Genomic DNA, 15,543 nt, shown 5'->3' on the forward strand with positions numbered 1-15,543 from the left:
TCACTTCATAATATGGGAAACGTGTTTTTTATAAAGAACATGTGCTCTTTATGTTAGAATGTTAAAATTAGGTGAAATTAATGTTTTTGTAGACCAATTTACACTTCTCAAAAGGTACCGAATTTGTGGAACAATCCAATAACTCCTTTGACAATATTGTAAACTTTCAATAATGTGTTTTTTTTTATTATTCAAATCACCATGGCACACTGCCTGCTTGAATGAAGTGAATGCATTTAGTGGTTTTGTGATTATTCTGAGATGTTGACCTCGACTTAGTAAGTCTACTATTTAAAACAGCCGTGCCTCTGTCTCGTCTCTTCCCTCTAGCTAATTGGCTCTGTGTGACTCCTGGCTAATAGGTTGAGCCTGACCGTCCACAGATGAATGGACTCTTATGCAGACTGTTACTTCCTCATTCAAGAAGCTGACTTGGCCAGGTCCGTCCTGCTGGAGGCCAGCCACAGACTGATTAGATGCATTCAGATTTCAGCTCACATGTGGTTCAGTTGAAAGAGATCCAGACTAGATGATGCTTTTCAGAAACATCTGTCTTCCTGGCATTGTATAACATTAGTTCCAGGCAGCTCCCATGCTCACTCACTGGATTGGTCATGTGCCTGTTTGGGTGCTCATTGCTCATTTTTATGTGCAGTTTTTCACTCTAACGATTAGGATTTTCCACTATGATAAATATAATACCCCTAATTTACTTCTATAGTTTTATCAATTCTATTGACGTTGGCCAAACATTTTCCTGATGATAACCACATGCCACAGCAGTGGGCCGTGTAGTAGCGGTGCGTGGGTCAGCTGTTTGTTCACCCACAATTGCTAATAACCCATCCGCAACCACCTGAATATACTGTATGTGATAAAGTGAAAATCTGACCCCCGCACCCGACCCTAATCTGCTAATATAGAAAATGCGCTGTAGGATACAGTCAAAGACGGCGGAATGATTTTTTTGACAGGGGGTTGCAGGATTCTTTTTGCCTGATTTAGATATGTTTGTGCTTATAACTTCCAATATTTTGTTAGTCAACACACACCTTCTCTTCTGTCATTAGGCCTATATGTTGCCCCTAGAAGATTAACCCTTCCTTGCTCACCAGAATAATGTCATAAATCGATAGAATGAATAGTTCAATCTAGTTGACATCGGTAAAGTTCTCTGTCATCTCGGCTTCTTTCGCGGAGAGCAAAGACGTTTAGGGACCAGGGAGAAAATGCAATAACAAACAAAAAAAACCTGGAAAGATTTTCTGTGCAAAATTTCCAAATTACATCAGTTTGACCGGTTGTAAGGAAGTACGCTACTATCAGTGTTTATGATGCTATTAAAGAGCTCTGTACAGACAGTATCTAACTGCGCATTCAAATTCTCTTAAGATGCATACAGAAATAAATCATATTTCTCTACTCCTGTTCCCGAGTAAAAATGTAGCCTACATTTGGTGTATCACTTTACTACAAGAAATGCTTAATTCTGCAGGAGTTAATATTAAGGCTATATGAGAGGTTATAGACCTACAGTCAGTGTTTCCATTTAACCCATCTGAACAGTTGGCTACAGTTCCCTTGACGTGCCAAAGGCCTATTTGAAGTCCCCATCTTGTGACTGTCGAACATTAGCCTACTTTTCTGACTCTCCCTTCTCTTTATTTTCAACTCTCCATTTCACAGCTTTTCTCTTATTGAAATAAACACTGATTGTCATTTTTGCCTCCATGGATCTACGTTAACTTTTTCGGCCTGTTTCCGAAACCATTTGGCGATTGGTGTGTAGGCTATTTGGAGCGTAAAGCTTAACCTAAAATAATCAAAGAAAAACCTCAATGTAGCCTATAGATATACAATTTAACAACAATGATATACTTATTAATTTTTTAAAGGTATTGTTTCCTCTTTCTCCAACCAGCCCGCAACCCACCCGCCCTTCATCCACACAATACTTAATGACTCTAAACCTGCCCATCCCGCGGACACACTACATTACCAAAAGTATGTGGACACCTGCTCGTCGAACATCTCATTCCAAAATCATGGGCATTAATATTGACTTTGTCCTCCCTTTGCTGATATAACAGCCTCCACTCTCCTGGGAAGGCTTTCCACTAGATGTTGGAACATTGTTGCGGGGACATGCTTCCATTCAGCCACAGTAGCATTAGTAAGGTCAGGGCACTGATATTGGGTGATTAGGCCTGGCTTGCAGTCAGCGTTCCAATTCATCCCAAAGGTGTTGATGTCAGGGCTCTGCAGAACAGTCAAGTTCTTACACACCGATCTCGACAAGCAATTTCTGTATGGACCTCGCTTTGTGCACGGGGGCTGAAACAGGAAAGGGCCTTCCCCAAACTGTTGCCTCAAAGTTGGAAGTACAGAATCGTCTAGAATATCATTGTATGCTGTAGCGTTAAGATTACCTTCACTGGAACTAGGGGGCCTAGCCCGAACCATGAAAAACAGCCCGAGACTATTATTTCTCCTCCACCAAACGTTACAGTTGGCACTATGCATTGGGGCAGGTAGCGTTCTCCTGGCATCTGCCAAGCCCAGATTTGTCCATCGGACTGCCAGATGAGGAAGCGTGATTCATCACTCCAGAAAATGCATTTCCACTGCTCCAGAGTCCAATGGCGCAAGCTTTACACCACTCCAGCTGAAGCTTGGCATTGTACATGGTGATCTTAGGCTTGTGTGCGGCTGCTCGGCCATGGAAACCCATTTCATGAAGCTCCCGACGAACCGTTCTTGTGCTAATGTTGCTTCCAGAGGCAGTTTGGAACTTGGTAGTGAGTTTTGCAACCAAGGACAGACAATTTTATTTATTTATTTGTTTACATTTTTTTGTACTTTTTACCCCTTTTTCTCCCGATATCCAATTGCTAGTTACAGTCTTGTCCCATCGCTGCAACTCCCGTACGGCTTGGGAGAGGCGAAGATTGAGAGCCGGGCGTCCTCCAAAACACGACTCCGCCAAGCCGCACTGCTTCTTGACACACTGCTTGCTTAACCCGGAAGCCAGCCACACCAATGTGTTGGAGGAAACACCGTACAGCTGGCGACCGAAGTCAGCGTGCATACGCCCTACGCCCGGCCCGCCACAAGGAGTTGCTAGAGCGTGATGGGACAAAGACATCCCGGCCGGCCAAACCCTCCCCTAACCCGGACGATGCTGGGCCAATTGTGTGCCACATCATGGGTCTCCCAGTTGCGGGCCGGCTGTGACACAGCCTGGGATCAAACCCGGGTCTGTAGTGACGCCTCTAGCACTGCGGATGCAGAGCTAAAGGCGTCACTCGGGAGGCCAGGACACAACTTTTATGCGCTTCAGCACTCGGCGGTCCCGTTCTGTGAGCTTGTGTGGCCTACCACTTCGCGGCTGAGCTGTTGTTGCTCCTAGACATTTCCACTTCACAATAACATCACTTACAGTTGACCAGAGCAGAAATTTGATGAACTGACTTGTTGGAAAGGTGGCATCCTACGACAGTGCAATGTTGAAAGTCACTAAGCTCTTCAGTAAGGCCATTCTACTGCCAATGTTTGTCTTTGGAGATTGCATGGCTGTGTGCTCAATTTGATACACCTGTCAGCAACGGGTGTCTACATACTTTTGTATATATAGTGTATAACCGCGGGGACTGCGGGTTGTAAGTCAACCCGCGCATCACTACCTTGTAGCCCTGGCTACGCTCTATGCATTTCAAGTCCTAAATCCATAGGTGGCAGTATGAATCAAGCTAAAGCTGCGTGGTGGTGACTGGTGGTTGGTTCCTGTTCCATTAACATGGCTGGCTGCTGGCTGGAACTGTATCTGAGGACAAGATCACACCTGGGGGATGCGGGATGGTTTCACAGCAGCATAGCACAGCGCTGGCCAGCCCAATGTTCCATCTGAGTCAGAGGGAGGTAGAGCTAGCACGCACACACATGCACAACACAACACAACACACACACACACACACACACAGGGGTTGGGGGTGAATGATGTGGTAATGACAAAAGACAATCTCTCTCTCCCCATCTAATCTTTTTGTTATGGCTGGGGTTACACATGCAGTCATCTGATTAGAGAACACTAGAGGAGAACTAGATTGGGTTACAGTAGGTCAATGTGAGAGAAAACGGAGAGGGAAGGAAGGCATACTGTTCTTATGGATTTGAAGTGTCCATTTACTTCCTGGTATTTTATGTTTTTCCCCCACTGCTTTTTGGTCAGATTGATTGCTCCCACAGACGTCTTTATTTATTTAGTAACCAGGATTGCTATCTTCATGTTGTAGTGATACTTAGGTATTGTTGATGCATTAAATTATGCATTACATTTTGGGTATGTAGGCCTATACTATATTAGCTGTGATGAATGTATGGATGCCCTTAGGCATACATTGTGTACTTACAATGTGTAAACATCTCTCATGGCCCATCATGCTGTCTTTTCATGGCTGTGAGAGGCAGTCTGTGTGTGAAAGGATAGTAGTTCAGAGATGTCCTTTGATAGCTCTGTTGTTTCAGGGAGAATAGAATAGCAGGCAAACACTTTTTGAGTGGCTTGGCCCTGCACTGTGCCCCCGGAGCAGAGGTGTGAGTGGGGACACACGCATGCACGCACACACACACACTAAAGTTGCTAGAGATTGATGCCTCCGGCAGTGCCAGTGCGTTAGCGTTTGGGATCATAACAACAGCCAGGGAATAGTGCTGCATCCCAAATGGCACCCTGTACTGTGTACTGACCAGGGCCCTGTGGGCACAAAAGTAGTGCACTATGTAGGGCATAGGGTTCCATTCGGGATGCATCCAGTGTTCTGTTCAGCACTGGGATTTGCTGCTTCTATTCCTGTCAGTCAGCGAGGAAATGCACACTAATCTCAGTCATCCTCACCAAGGGGACAGAACAGAGAACCTCATGAAAATCCTTAGCTCCTGTCCTAGAAACAACACCTGCTGGGACGCAGCCTGGACCTAATCTTTTAAACCACGCCAAAGCAGCACCCTTAACTTACCTCAGAGGCACACACCCCCACATACAAGTCCACTGCAGTACCCTACTGGTCTGTCTGTCTGTCTGTCTGTCTGTCTGTCTGTCTGTCTGTCTGTCTGTCTGTCTGTCTGTCTGTCTGTCTGTCTGTCTGTCTGTCTGTCTGTCTGTCTGTCTGTCTGTCTGTCTGTCTGTCTGTCTGTCACACACTCACTCTCTCTCTCTCTCACACACACACACTCACTCTCTCTCACACACACACACACTCACTCACTCACTCACTCACTCACTCACTCACTCACTCACTCACTCACTCACTCACTCACTCACTCACTCTCACGCACACACAGTCAGACTGAGACACACACACATATGCATTCCCCTGAACTGGCCGGTGTGTGTGTGTGTGTTACTGCTGGGTGTCTCTGCAGGCGGATCTTTCTCTCTCAGGGCTGTCAGACAGAGCAGAGCTGCTATCAGCACAGGGAGCTATTCTCTCTCTCTCTCTTTCGCTGTTTCTCCTGAGCCGGTCCCGCTAGGACACTCATCATCTCTCAAACCCCATCTGGAAAAAGTTCATCCAGTGAGAACTCTCTCTCTCTCTCTCTCTCTCTCTCTCTCTCTCTCGCTGCGCTCTGACTGCAGGTCCAATCAGGAAGCCCAAGTATGTGGAGAGCCCTCGTGTTCCTGGAGACGCCATTATCTCAGAGCTGAGGAAGGTGGCTGATAGCAAGACAGAGTCCTCTCACAATGGTGAGTGTACTGTGTTTGTGTTTCTATGGGGTTTGTTGGGGTTTGGCTGTGATAGTTTTACAGTTTTATTTGTCGTATGTACACATGGTACACACCGTTCAGCAAAACTTGCAAAACTTACAGGTTCCATCGCGACAAAAAAACAACAAAAAACAAGCAATTTAAAAACAACATCATTAATCATCACGAGTAGATCGACGGTCAAGAGACGGAAGGTTGAGAACATTCATGGCTTTAGTGAGGTCACCGTAGGGAGGAGGTGGTCAAGGGGAGAGCCGGGAGGAGACAGGCAGCACGTTGTCATCACCGTGTCTCGCCATCCACGCCGTCAGTGGCTTCGCAGTAGGACTCAGTCAGATGACGTCAGAGTTCTGTACTAGCCACTGGGCTTGTAGCTAGCTATCTACTCTTCACCACTACCAAAATGTAGCACCCACTTGGGTGATATTACTGCAGTCACGAGGCGCCAGAAAGCACACCACACTTTAATTGTAATTCAGGAGTGTCCTTATAACTGGTTATTTCTCATCTCTGTACAACTCTGTATTCAGACAGTTGGCATACCGGTAATCGAATCAAAACGTTGCATGGTAGCATAAAAAGGGAGAACCATGCACAGTAGTGATCATTTTGATTAACCTATTACAGATTTTTGGAAAATGTATTTGCATATTAAATCAACAAAATAGTAAAAACACGATTTATTGTCAGATTTTCAAAACCTTTAAATTGAATTTAGAATAGAACAATAGGAAATTACTATGGAAAAATAATATTACTTAGTTTTTATTACTTACATCTCATCTCTGCTCAGGCAGTAGCAGCCAGCCAGACAGACCATCTAACGTTATCTCTGTGCTCCTCATACTGTACTTTTTTTTGTCATTCTATTTAGTTAGATTAGCGTGCTAAAGTATGCTGCAGAGCTGTCTGAAAGTCATTTGACTAGTTCTTCAAAGTAGATAAGGCATACCTTCACGAACTGTCTCTATCTCTCTCGCCGTTGTGTTGTGTACATTCCTCTCTCATTCGGGTCCATGCGGTCTGTGTGTATCTAACCTAACATACCCGGCATAAAAGTATATCCGTCTCTGTCCTAGCCGGTAAAAACAGGCTCAATGGATTATAGTCATTGTAGTTAACTACCACGTTGCTGTGCTGAACTAGGTTGAATATTTGCTTGATGAAAACTACAACTCCCTTCAGCTCAGCGTCCCACATAGTTCTTGACTTGATTTCTCGAGTGAATGATTTGAGTTCTCTCTAGTGTCTAGAGAAATGGTGCGTTGGGCTCACACAAAAAAATAAGTGAAATTAATTAAAGTAATTGAACAGATGTAGGTCAATTAGTTGTTTAATAACCAAAACAAACAAACAAAAAATGTTGCTTAATCGCTCAGCACTAGTGTTGATTGCATGAATCTTAAACGTACTGATTGATTGAATTATTTCTAATTCATTTGTTGTTAGATGTTTCAATGATCACTTTATTATCACTTTACCTATCTTTAAAATAACAGGCGTTTTGGTGTCAAGTGTCAATCATAGAGATTGCCATTGAGGGCTTCCACCATTTAAAAGTAGTTAACTGGGTAGGGATTCCTATGGGCTGGGAGTGATCAGCCAATGATCAGAGAGCATTGTCTTCTTCAAATTGGGTTGCCTATGGTTTTTAAACCAAAGGGAATATCCAGGAGCCAAGACCAAGATTTATACCAGGACATTGGTCCCAAGATCCAGTGAGTTGAGACCATGACAAGTTAAAGACCAAATTTAAGATCAAGAGTGCATGGGCCCTTTCTTCAATTTTAAGAAGCTCAAGTAGAGTAAAATTGATTCATGTTTAATTCATTTGTAAAAATGTGTATAAACATAATTCCACTTTGACGTTATTGGGTTTTGTGTGTAGGCCAGTACATATATTTGCATCTTTTCTCAAATGCATATAATGCCTGACAATATTCCAGAAATGTATGGCTATGACATCTAGTCTATGGGTTGGCCAAGGTGGTTCCTAATTCGCTTCCATAAATTACTCTTTACTCATTGATCAATGAAGAACATTTCTTTGGCTACCAAGCAAAAACTTTGGCAGTGATATAATTTAAATTGTGATGGTGAGTAAAAAAAACTAAACTTTGGATTTCACCTAATTTTAACATTCTGTCATAGAGAGCACATGTTCACCTTGATAACAAACACATTTTCCCATTTCAAGAGGTAAAAATGTTTTAATTCTATAGTAAGTGCCGTTTTTCAGCGTAATTAAGTAATGAGATCGGGCATTAGGCTGTTTTTATTTATTTATTTTATTTTGATTTAAACCAAAACTTTAGAGCCTGGTCAAAAGTAGTGTACTAAGTAGGGAAACAAGGGTGCCATTTGGAACGCATGTGAAGTAAACCAAACAGCAGGGGAAAATGACAAGTCGAGCCGTAGTAGACATCTCAGCGCTTGTAGGGACTGTGGAGGGAGCTTTCTCTGGGTATGTTCTGTGTCAGGGGCTGCTAATGCTCCACCAGCCAGCCTGCCATACTTCTTACGCCTCATCTAGAGCACTTACCATAAAAAGAGGAATTTGGACTGCCGAGAAATAACACCGCCATGAGGAATTAGTCAACATATTTCAGTAATGACAGACAATCATGTAGAATAAATCATGTACAATTAGGCACTTTATAAGAACTCTGTAACGAGGCCTAATTGGTATGGCTCAGCTGTCGTGAGGCCCAGGTGCATACACACACACTGCTATAGAGTTTCACCTCTCATTCTGAACTCTACACAGACTCCAGTGAGATCACACTCCTCTTTGAATGTCCTTTAAAGTTGTGTGCCTTGAAATGTACTTGGGGATGTGTGCTTGTTTCAACCATCATTCACCCACTCTCATGTCAACAATGAGCTTGCTAGTTCTGTGGGAGTAATGTCTCACTGACAGACAACTACACTGACTGACACGCATATTGACTGGCTCTGAGAGGTTATGCTAATCATGTGACCACCAGGGTTCAATGAAGAGGGTTTGCAACATCGTCAGTGTAACTGTGGAATGCTGTCAGAGAGGATCGGAATGTCGGAATGGGAATGAGTGGAATTTCCATCGGAAGTTTGCAGCATGAGAACTGTGTGACATTTAGACCAGGATCAACACCGCAGCGGCTCAGACAAGTTGTGAAGAGCCTTTTTTCTTCTGAACGATATCTCCTTTCCAAGGAGATTTACAAGGTTTCACAGCAATTCCAATGGATGGATAATGAAAGAGAGAAAGAGGGAGAGAATGAGAGAGACTACTGTGTGACTGAAGAGAACGGATGGGGGGAAAAAATAAAAAAAATCTTTATATTATTTTTGACGATATATTGTATTGTTTTGATAGGGAACCAATTTGTTTTCAGCACTTTTATTTCCATGACTGATCAAAACTAGTTTTATCATGGCATTCTCTTGTCCTTTTGCGGCAGACATATGGTGAGCAATATTTTTGGAACAACGAAACGCAATAAAATCACAGTATTGAATCCCAATTGTGATAATCGCAATACATATTGTATCGGTACCTAATTATTGTGATAATATCGTATTGTTGGGTGCCTGGCAATTCCCAGGATGTCACAGGAAATGCTGGATGTCTTTTTAAGATAACAATTTCAGTCTTTTATGTTGTATTTAATGGATACCACAACTCAGGCACATGGTTTTTGTCCATTTAGTTTTTTTGTTGGGCTTTTAAATTGTCTTTCTTTGGCGGATGGAGTTGGGACTAAGAAAATAAATGTGTGTCTGGACTGGAGTGAAGGCATCTCACTTTGATTTGTCTTTGAAGATGGATACAGTTTCCTGCACGCCAGTGGCTTGCGTGTGTATGTGTCATGCAATTGTCTATCATGCATTTTGTGTGTGCGTGTATGTGCACGTGTATGTGTGTGCGCGTGTCTGTCATGCATGTTGTGTGTGCGTGTGTGTGTATGAAACAGAAAGACAGCAGTTGTCAGAGTTGTCTCAGCTGTGGTCTTTCCTCACAGACCCCTTGAGGACCCCTTTCTCTGTCAATCAGGTCTGAACCATAGCTCTCTGTTCTCTTGCTCTGTTCTCTCTCTCTCTCTCTGTTCTCTGTTGTCTCTCTGTTCTCTCTTTCTCTCTCTGTTCTGTCTTTCTCGCACTCTATCTCCATCCACTCTGCCTTTTCCTTCACTCTTACTAAATCAGGGATTTGAAAAACTGGCTGAAACATTTCACCTCTGTGTTTCTTGCGACATTCATGCACTTTTGGATCTATCAGCAACCTCAAGAGGTTCATTTGTTGTGGATTTGGATGGAACTGATTGATCGTCTACAGTAAACATTTGCTGTATCTAGGGCTGTTGCAGTGACCGTATTACCGCCACACCAGCAGTCTTGAGTCATGACCGCAGTAAAATTCTACGTGACCGTTGAGTCACAGTAATCTCCTCTATGCACTCTGGACATGCCTTGGTAGTATACAACTCGCTACATCAGGTTGGTAATGGCCTGGTACTCAGGGCTCTGTTGTCCCTCTAACTACTCTGACAGCAATGCAAATGCAATGGAAAATCACATCAAATCCGTATCATCAAAACCGTATCGTGATTTTAAAACTCACCTCACGGTGATCTATCAGTTTGAAGAAAGAAGTTGAGTGGAAAACATGGTCGTTGTGGATGTTGTTTCAAAGCCTAAAACAACGAAATGGACAGTGCTTTCTAAGGTGATGATTAATTCAAAACACCCATATGCATGTTAGAGCTTATGCATTTACATAGGCCTACAGTGCATTCGGAAAATATTCAGACCGCTTGACTTTTGTTACGTTACAGCCTTATCCTAAAATTGCTTAAACACATTTTCCGCCCTCATCCATCTACACACAATACCCCATAATGACAAAGCGAAATAAGGTTTTTAGAATTTTTTGCAAACCGTTCAAAAGTTTGGGGTCACTTAGAAATGTCCTTGTTTTTGAAAGAAAAGCACATTTTTTGTGCATGAAAATAACAAATTGATCAGAAATACAGTGTAGACATTGTTAATGTTGTAAATGACTATTGGAGCTGGAAACGGGTAATTATTTATGGAATATCTACAAAGGCGTACAGAGGCCCATTATCAGCAACCATCACTCCTGTTTTCCAATGGCACGTTGTGTTAGCTAATCCAAGTTTATCATTTTAAAAGGCTAATTGATCATTAGAAAACCCTTTTGCAATTTTGTTAGCGCAGCTGAAAACTGTTCTGATTAAAGAAGCAATAAAACTGGCCTTCTTTAGACTAGTTGAGTCTGGAGCATTAGCATTTGTGGGTTAGATTACAGGCTCAAAATGGCCAGAAACAAAGATCTTTCTTCTGAAACTCGTCAGTTTATTCTTGATCTGAGAATTGGAGGCTATTCCATGCGAGAGCTTGCCAAGAAACTGAAGATCTCGTACAACGCTGTGTACTGCTTCCTTCACAGAACAGCGCAAACTGTCTCTAACCAGAATAGAAAGAGGAGTGGGAGGCCCCGGTGCACAACTGAGCAAGAGGACAAGTACATTAGAGTGTCTAGTTTGAGAAACAGACGCCTCACAAGTCCTCAACTGGCAGCTTCATTAAATAGTACCCGCAAAACACCAGTCTCAACGTCAACAGTGAAGAGTCGACTCTGGGATGCTGGCCTTCAAGGCAGAGTTGCAAAGAAAAAGCCATATCTCAGACTGGCCAATAAAAAGAAAAGATTAAGATGGGCAAGAGAACACAGACACTGGACAGAGGAACTCTGCCTAGAAGGCCAGCATCCCAGAGTCGCCTCTTCACTGTTGACGTTGAGACTGGTGACTTGTGAGGCGTCTGTTTCTCAAACTAGACACTCTAATGTTGTAACGTCAGCTTCCAACTCACATCCTCAAACACATAGATCCCCTGAACGCAGCTCACTCTCCAGATCCCAGTCACCTGAATTCTGATCACCTGTTCACACACCTGTATGTCATTTACACACACTATTTAGTTCAGTTCTTTGCACCCCATCATTGTGAGTTTGTTTTGGTACACATTCTATTCGGAGCTCTGTTTATTTCCATATTGTGTATGGTAGTTTTTGGCCATCCTCACTAATGACTTTTTTTTGCCTATTCCCTGCCAGTACTTTTGCCTATCAGATTTCCTGTCATCATCCTCTTGCCTGATCTCCCGGACTATGTTACTAGCCTTTTCCCTGCCTGTACTGTTGCCCTTTTGGACCCCCAGTGTATGACCTTCTGCCTGCCCCTGGACCCAGCTACCTGCCTCCTCCTGTGGTCCTTTACAAATAAACACCTGCTGCGCCCTGCGCTTGAAACCAGCTCTCTGTCTCCCATCGTACTCATTACAAATGCACTTGTCCTCTTGCTCAGTTGTGCACCGGGACATCCTACTCCTCTTTCTATTTTGGTTAGAGCCAGTTTGCGCTGTTCTGTGAAGGGAGTAAAAAACAACTGATTTAAGATGTCTTTGGTACATAATTGGTCTAACCTAAACTTCAAAATTAAACAAATTCAAGTAATCACCTTTGAGTGTGGTCTGTATTATTGTGCATACTGGATGGACTGGTTACCTTATGCTCCGCTCCAAACTTTCCATCCATGAGTCTGGGAGAGAATATATAGGCCTAGGCGATGCTGTTGGTTCATTGATTGTGCTGGGCGGCTTACAGAGTTACCCTACAATTATAGTGAGTTTGTATTTTATTTTGAATAGCCTAATAATAGGGATTTATTATTTATTTTCATAATTAATAGGCTGACACATTACCTTTAGCTACAGAATATATCACCACTCTACATTTCCATCTCCTCCTCTCTCTCCTTCATTCCTTTCTCGAGCGCATCGAGAGAGAGGGGCTGTTGTCACGTCCTGACCCTAGTAAGATGTCATTTTCTATAGTAGTGTAGGGCAGGGCGTGACAGGGGGTGTTTTTGGTTAATCTATGTTTTCTATTTCTATGTTTAGGTTCTAGTTTGTCTATTTCTATGTTTGGATTGTTTGGGGATGATCTCTAATTGGAGGCAGCTGATCCTCATTGCCTCTGATTAGAGATCATATTTAAGTTGGGGTTTTTCTCATTGTGGTTTGTGGGTTATTATCTTTTGTGAGTGTGTTTGTTCCTCCTGCGTCACGGTTTGTTGTTTTCCTATTTTTCAAGTTATTTATGTATTGCATTAAGTTTCACGTTTAAATAAATATGTGGAACTACGAAAACGCTGCATCTTGGTCCGCTCTTTCGAACAGCCGTGACAGAATAACCCACGAACAAAGGACCAAGCAGCGTGGAAAGGAGCAGCAGGAGAGATGGACTTGGGAGGACATTTTGGACGGGGAAGGAGTCAGGCCGGGGAGTATCGCCGACCGAAGGAGGAACTTGAGGCAGCGAAGGTAGAGCGACGATACTACGAGGCGTTATATGCACCGAAAGGCAAGTGCGAGAGGCAGCCCCTCCAAAAAAATGTTTTACACACGGGGAGGTTTGCTAAGTCAGGATGAAGACCTGAGCCAACTCCCCGTGCTTACCGTGGGGAGCGGGTGACGAGGAAAGCACCGAGCTATGCAGAAATGCGCACTGTATCGCCCATACGCACGCACAGTACGGGCTCCGCAGCGTTGCCATGCTAGAGTTGGCACTCAGCCAGGGAGGAGTGTGCCTGCTCAGCGCATCTGGCCGCCAGTGCGTCTCCTCGGCCCAGTTTATCCTGCGCCTGCTCAACGCACGGCAGCCCTCGTTCCCCAGTTCACCCTTCACCCTGTGCCAGCGTATTCTGTTTTTCTGAAATATATTTTCTTCAAATCGTAACCTTCCTAAAATAAATAATTTATTGTGATGGTGTATATTTAGACCTTTTTAAATGTGGATGTTCCAAAGGCGTGCCTAAGCGGCATGTATGCAGCCAGTATGCGTGGAGGCCTGGAGATGCTAAACGTTTTTATGTTAATTAACGGTCAATTAGAGTGAGACTGGCACTTATAAGCAGGCTTTTGCATGACAATAACCGTCTGACAAAATGTTATGACCGCCACTGCCCTAGCTGTATCTCATATGTTTAGTTCATATGGTGACATTCTTAACTGTATCTTTAACCAGGGGGCATTTCCCCAAAAGCGAATTAGTCTTCTCAATTAGCCCAGACAGACGATGGTCCTGAGTTCACCTTGTCGGCTCGGATGTTCGAACCAGCGACCTTCTGGTTACTGTCCCAACACACTTAACTGCAAGGCTACCTGTCGCCTATGACATCATCACCAGTTACATGCATGTTAAAGACGGTCTTCATTAGCCACAGATTTATCAGAAATGATCAGTCTCTCAAACAGCACGTTAGTATGAGAAAAATTGCCTGGGAAGAGTTAGATTAATCGGTTCTATTGGTCAAGTGGTCCAGGTCCAATTCTCCACTGAACATCACTACTGTGAACCACATGTTATTGGCACCACATAGATAGACTACAGTATGTTATTGGCTTCTGTTTAGGCCGAATCGCTCAATCTCTCACTCTTGAATCTCAAAGCCCAAAGCTACAGTACTGTCGGTCTGAATCCTTTCTGTATTTCATTTCACGCTGCAATTAAAACCTCTCCTTTAGTAGATGGCACTTTATGAAGAGGTGTTTTAACACTGATTGGGATACAGACATCAGTTCTGATTCATTGGTCCCTTTTCAGGATGAAAATATCTTTATGACAGCTTAGATGGACCCTAATTATGGTTAACTGTAACCATTGATATTTGAATCCCTTTCCATGGCATTTTACGCCCTTTGTACGGTCCTCCTTCAATTAGAAGGAAAGGCAAAGTCTTTGTGTGCTTGTTTGTGTCTCCCCTCTTCTACAGCTCGGCCTCTACAGTGTGCGTCCCAAATGGCACCATTTTCCCTATTTAGTGCGCTACTTTAATAGGGAATACAGTGCCGTTTAGGACACAGTCACAATGTCCTCTTGTAGGTTTAGATGGTGTTTACACATCACCTGACTTGCAGATTGTCAGGTTTGTTTGAAAAATTACATTCCCCTCTACAACCTTTCGTACCACATATAAGCCTCCGTTATTTTCTAGACACGTTGAGGAAAAACTTTGTAAATGTGACTGCATCCAGACGACTGTCAGGTCTGCCATTGGCATGTCTCTGAGCGTCTGTCTGTCTATCCCTCAACGTTAAGTACAGTGTCAAGAGTGAAAGGGCTTGAAGAACTCTTTGGTTTGACTTGAAAAGTGTTTGACTGTCTGTCACCAATAACAGTAATCACAGAGCTAGCAGCAGCAGGGTGGCTAACTGTCAATTGAACCGTCATGTCCACTTCCCAGTTTACCTGGGAAAGCTATGTGGTAACTCCTCTCTGAACATACCACTGGCTCTACCTGTTTCACTCTCTACTGCACCCTCCCACTCTCCACTGTAACCTCCCACTCTCTACTGCACCCTCCCACTCTCCACTGTCTCCCCTCTCGCACCTCCCACTCTCCACTGTAACCTCCCACCTGCACCCCCCCCTGTAACCTCCCACTCTCTACTGCACCCTCCCCTCTCCCTCTGCACCCTCCCACTCTCCACTGTAACCTCCCACTCTCTACTGCACCCTCCCACTCTCCACTGTAACCTCCCACTCTCTACTGCACCCTCCCACTCTCCACTGTAACCTCCCACTCTCTACTGCACACTCCCACTCTCCACTGTAACCTCCCACTCTCTACTGCACACTCCCACTCTCCACTGCCCACTCCCACTCTCCACTGCCCACTCCCACTCTCCACAGCATACTTGTACACTCCCAC

At 43.8% G+C, this 15,543-nt stretch overlaps 1 protein-coding gene across 7 annotated transcripts in view; it reads left to right on the plus strand.

The window, feature by feature from the left end:
• LOC106586176 (protein TANC1) overlaps window positions 1–15,543 on the plus strand; it is a 279,123-nt gene that overhangs the window by 110,083 nt on the left and 153,497 nt on the right. For all 7 annotated transcript variants that reach the window (XM_014173125.2, XM_014173124.2, XM_014173128.2 and 4 more), the window contains one exon: window positions 5,636–5,743. In XM_014173125.2, coding sequence (XP_014028600.2) covers window positions 5,636–5,743 — 108 coding nt within the window. The remainder of the gene's footprint in view (window positions 1–5,635; window positions 5,744–15,543) is intronic.

The sequence above is a fragment of the Salmo salar genome, chromosome ssa25, assembly GCF_905237065.1.
Source record: "Salmo salar chromosome ssa25, Ssal_v3.1, whole genome shotgun sequence".
NCBI lineage: Eukaryota > Metazoa > Chordata > Actinopteri > Salmoniformes > Salmonidae > Salmo > Salmo salar.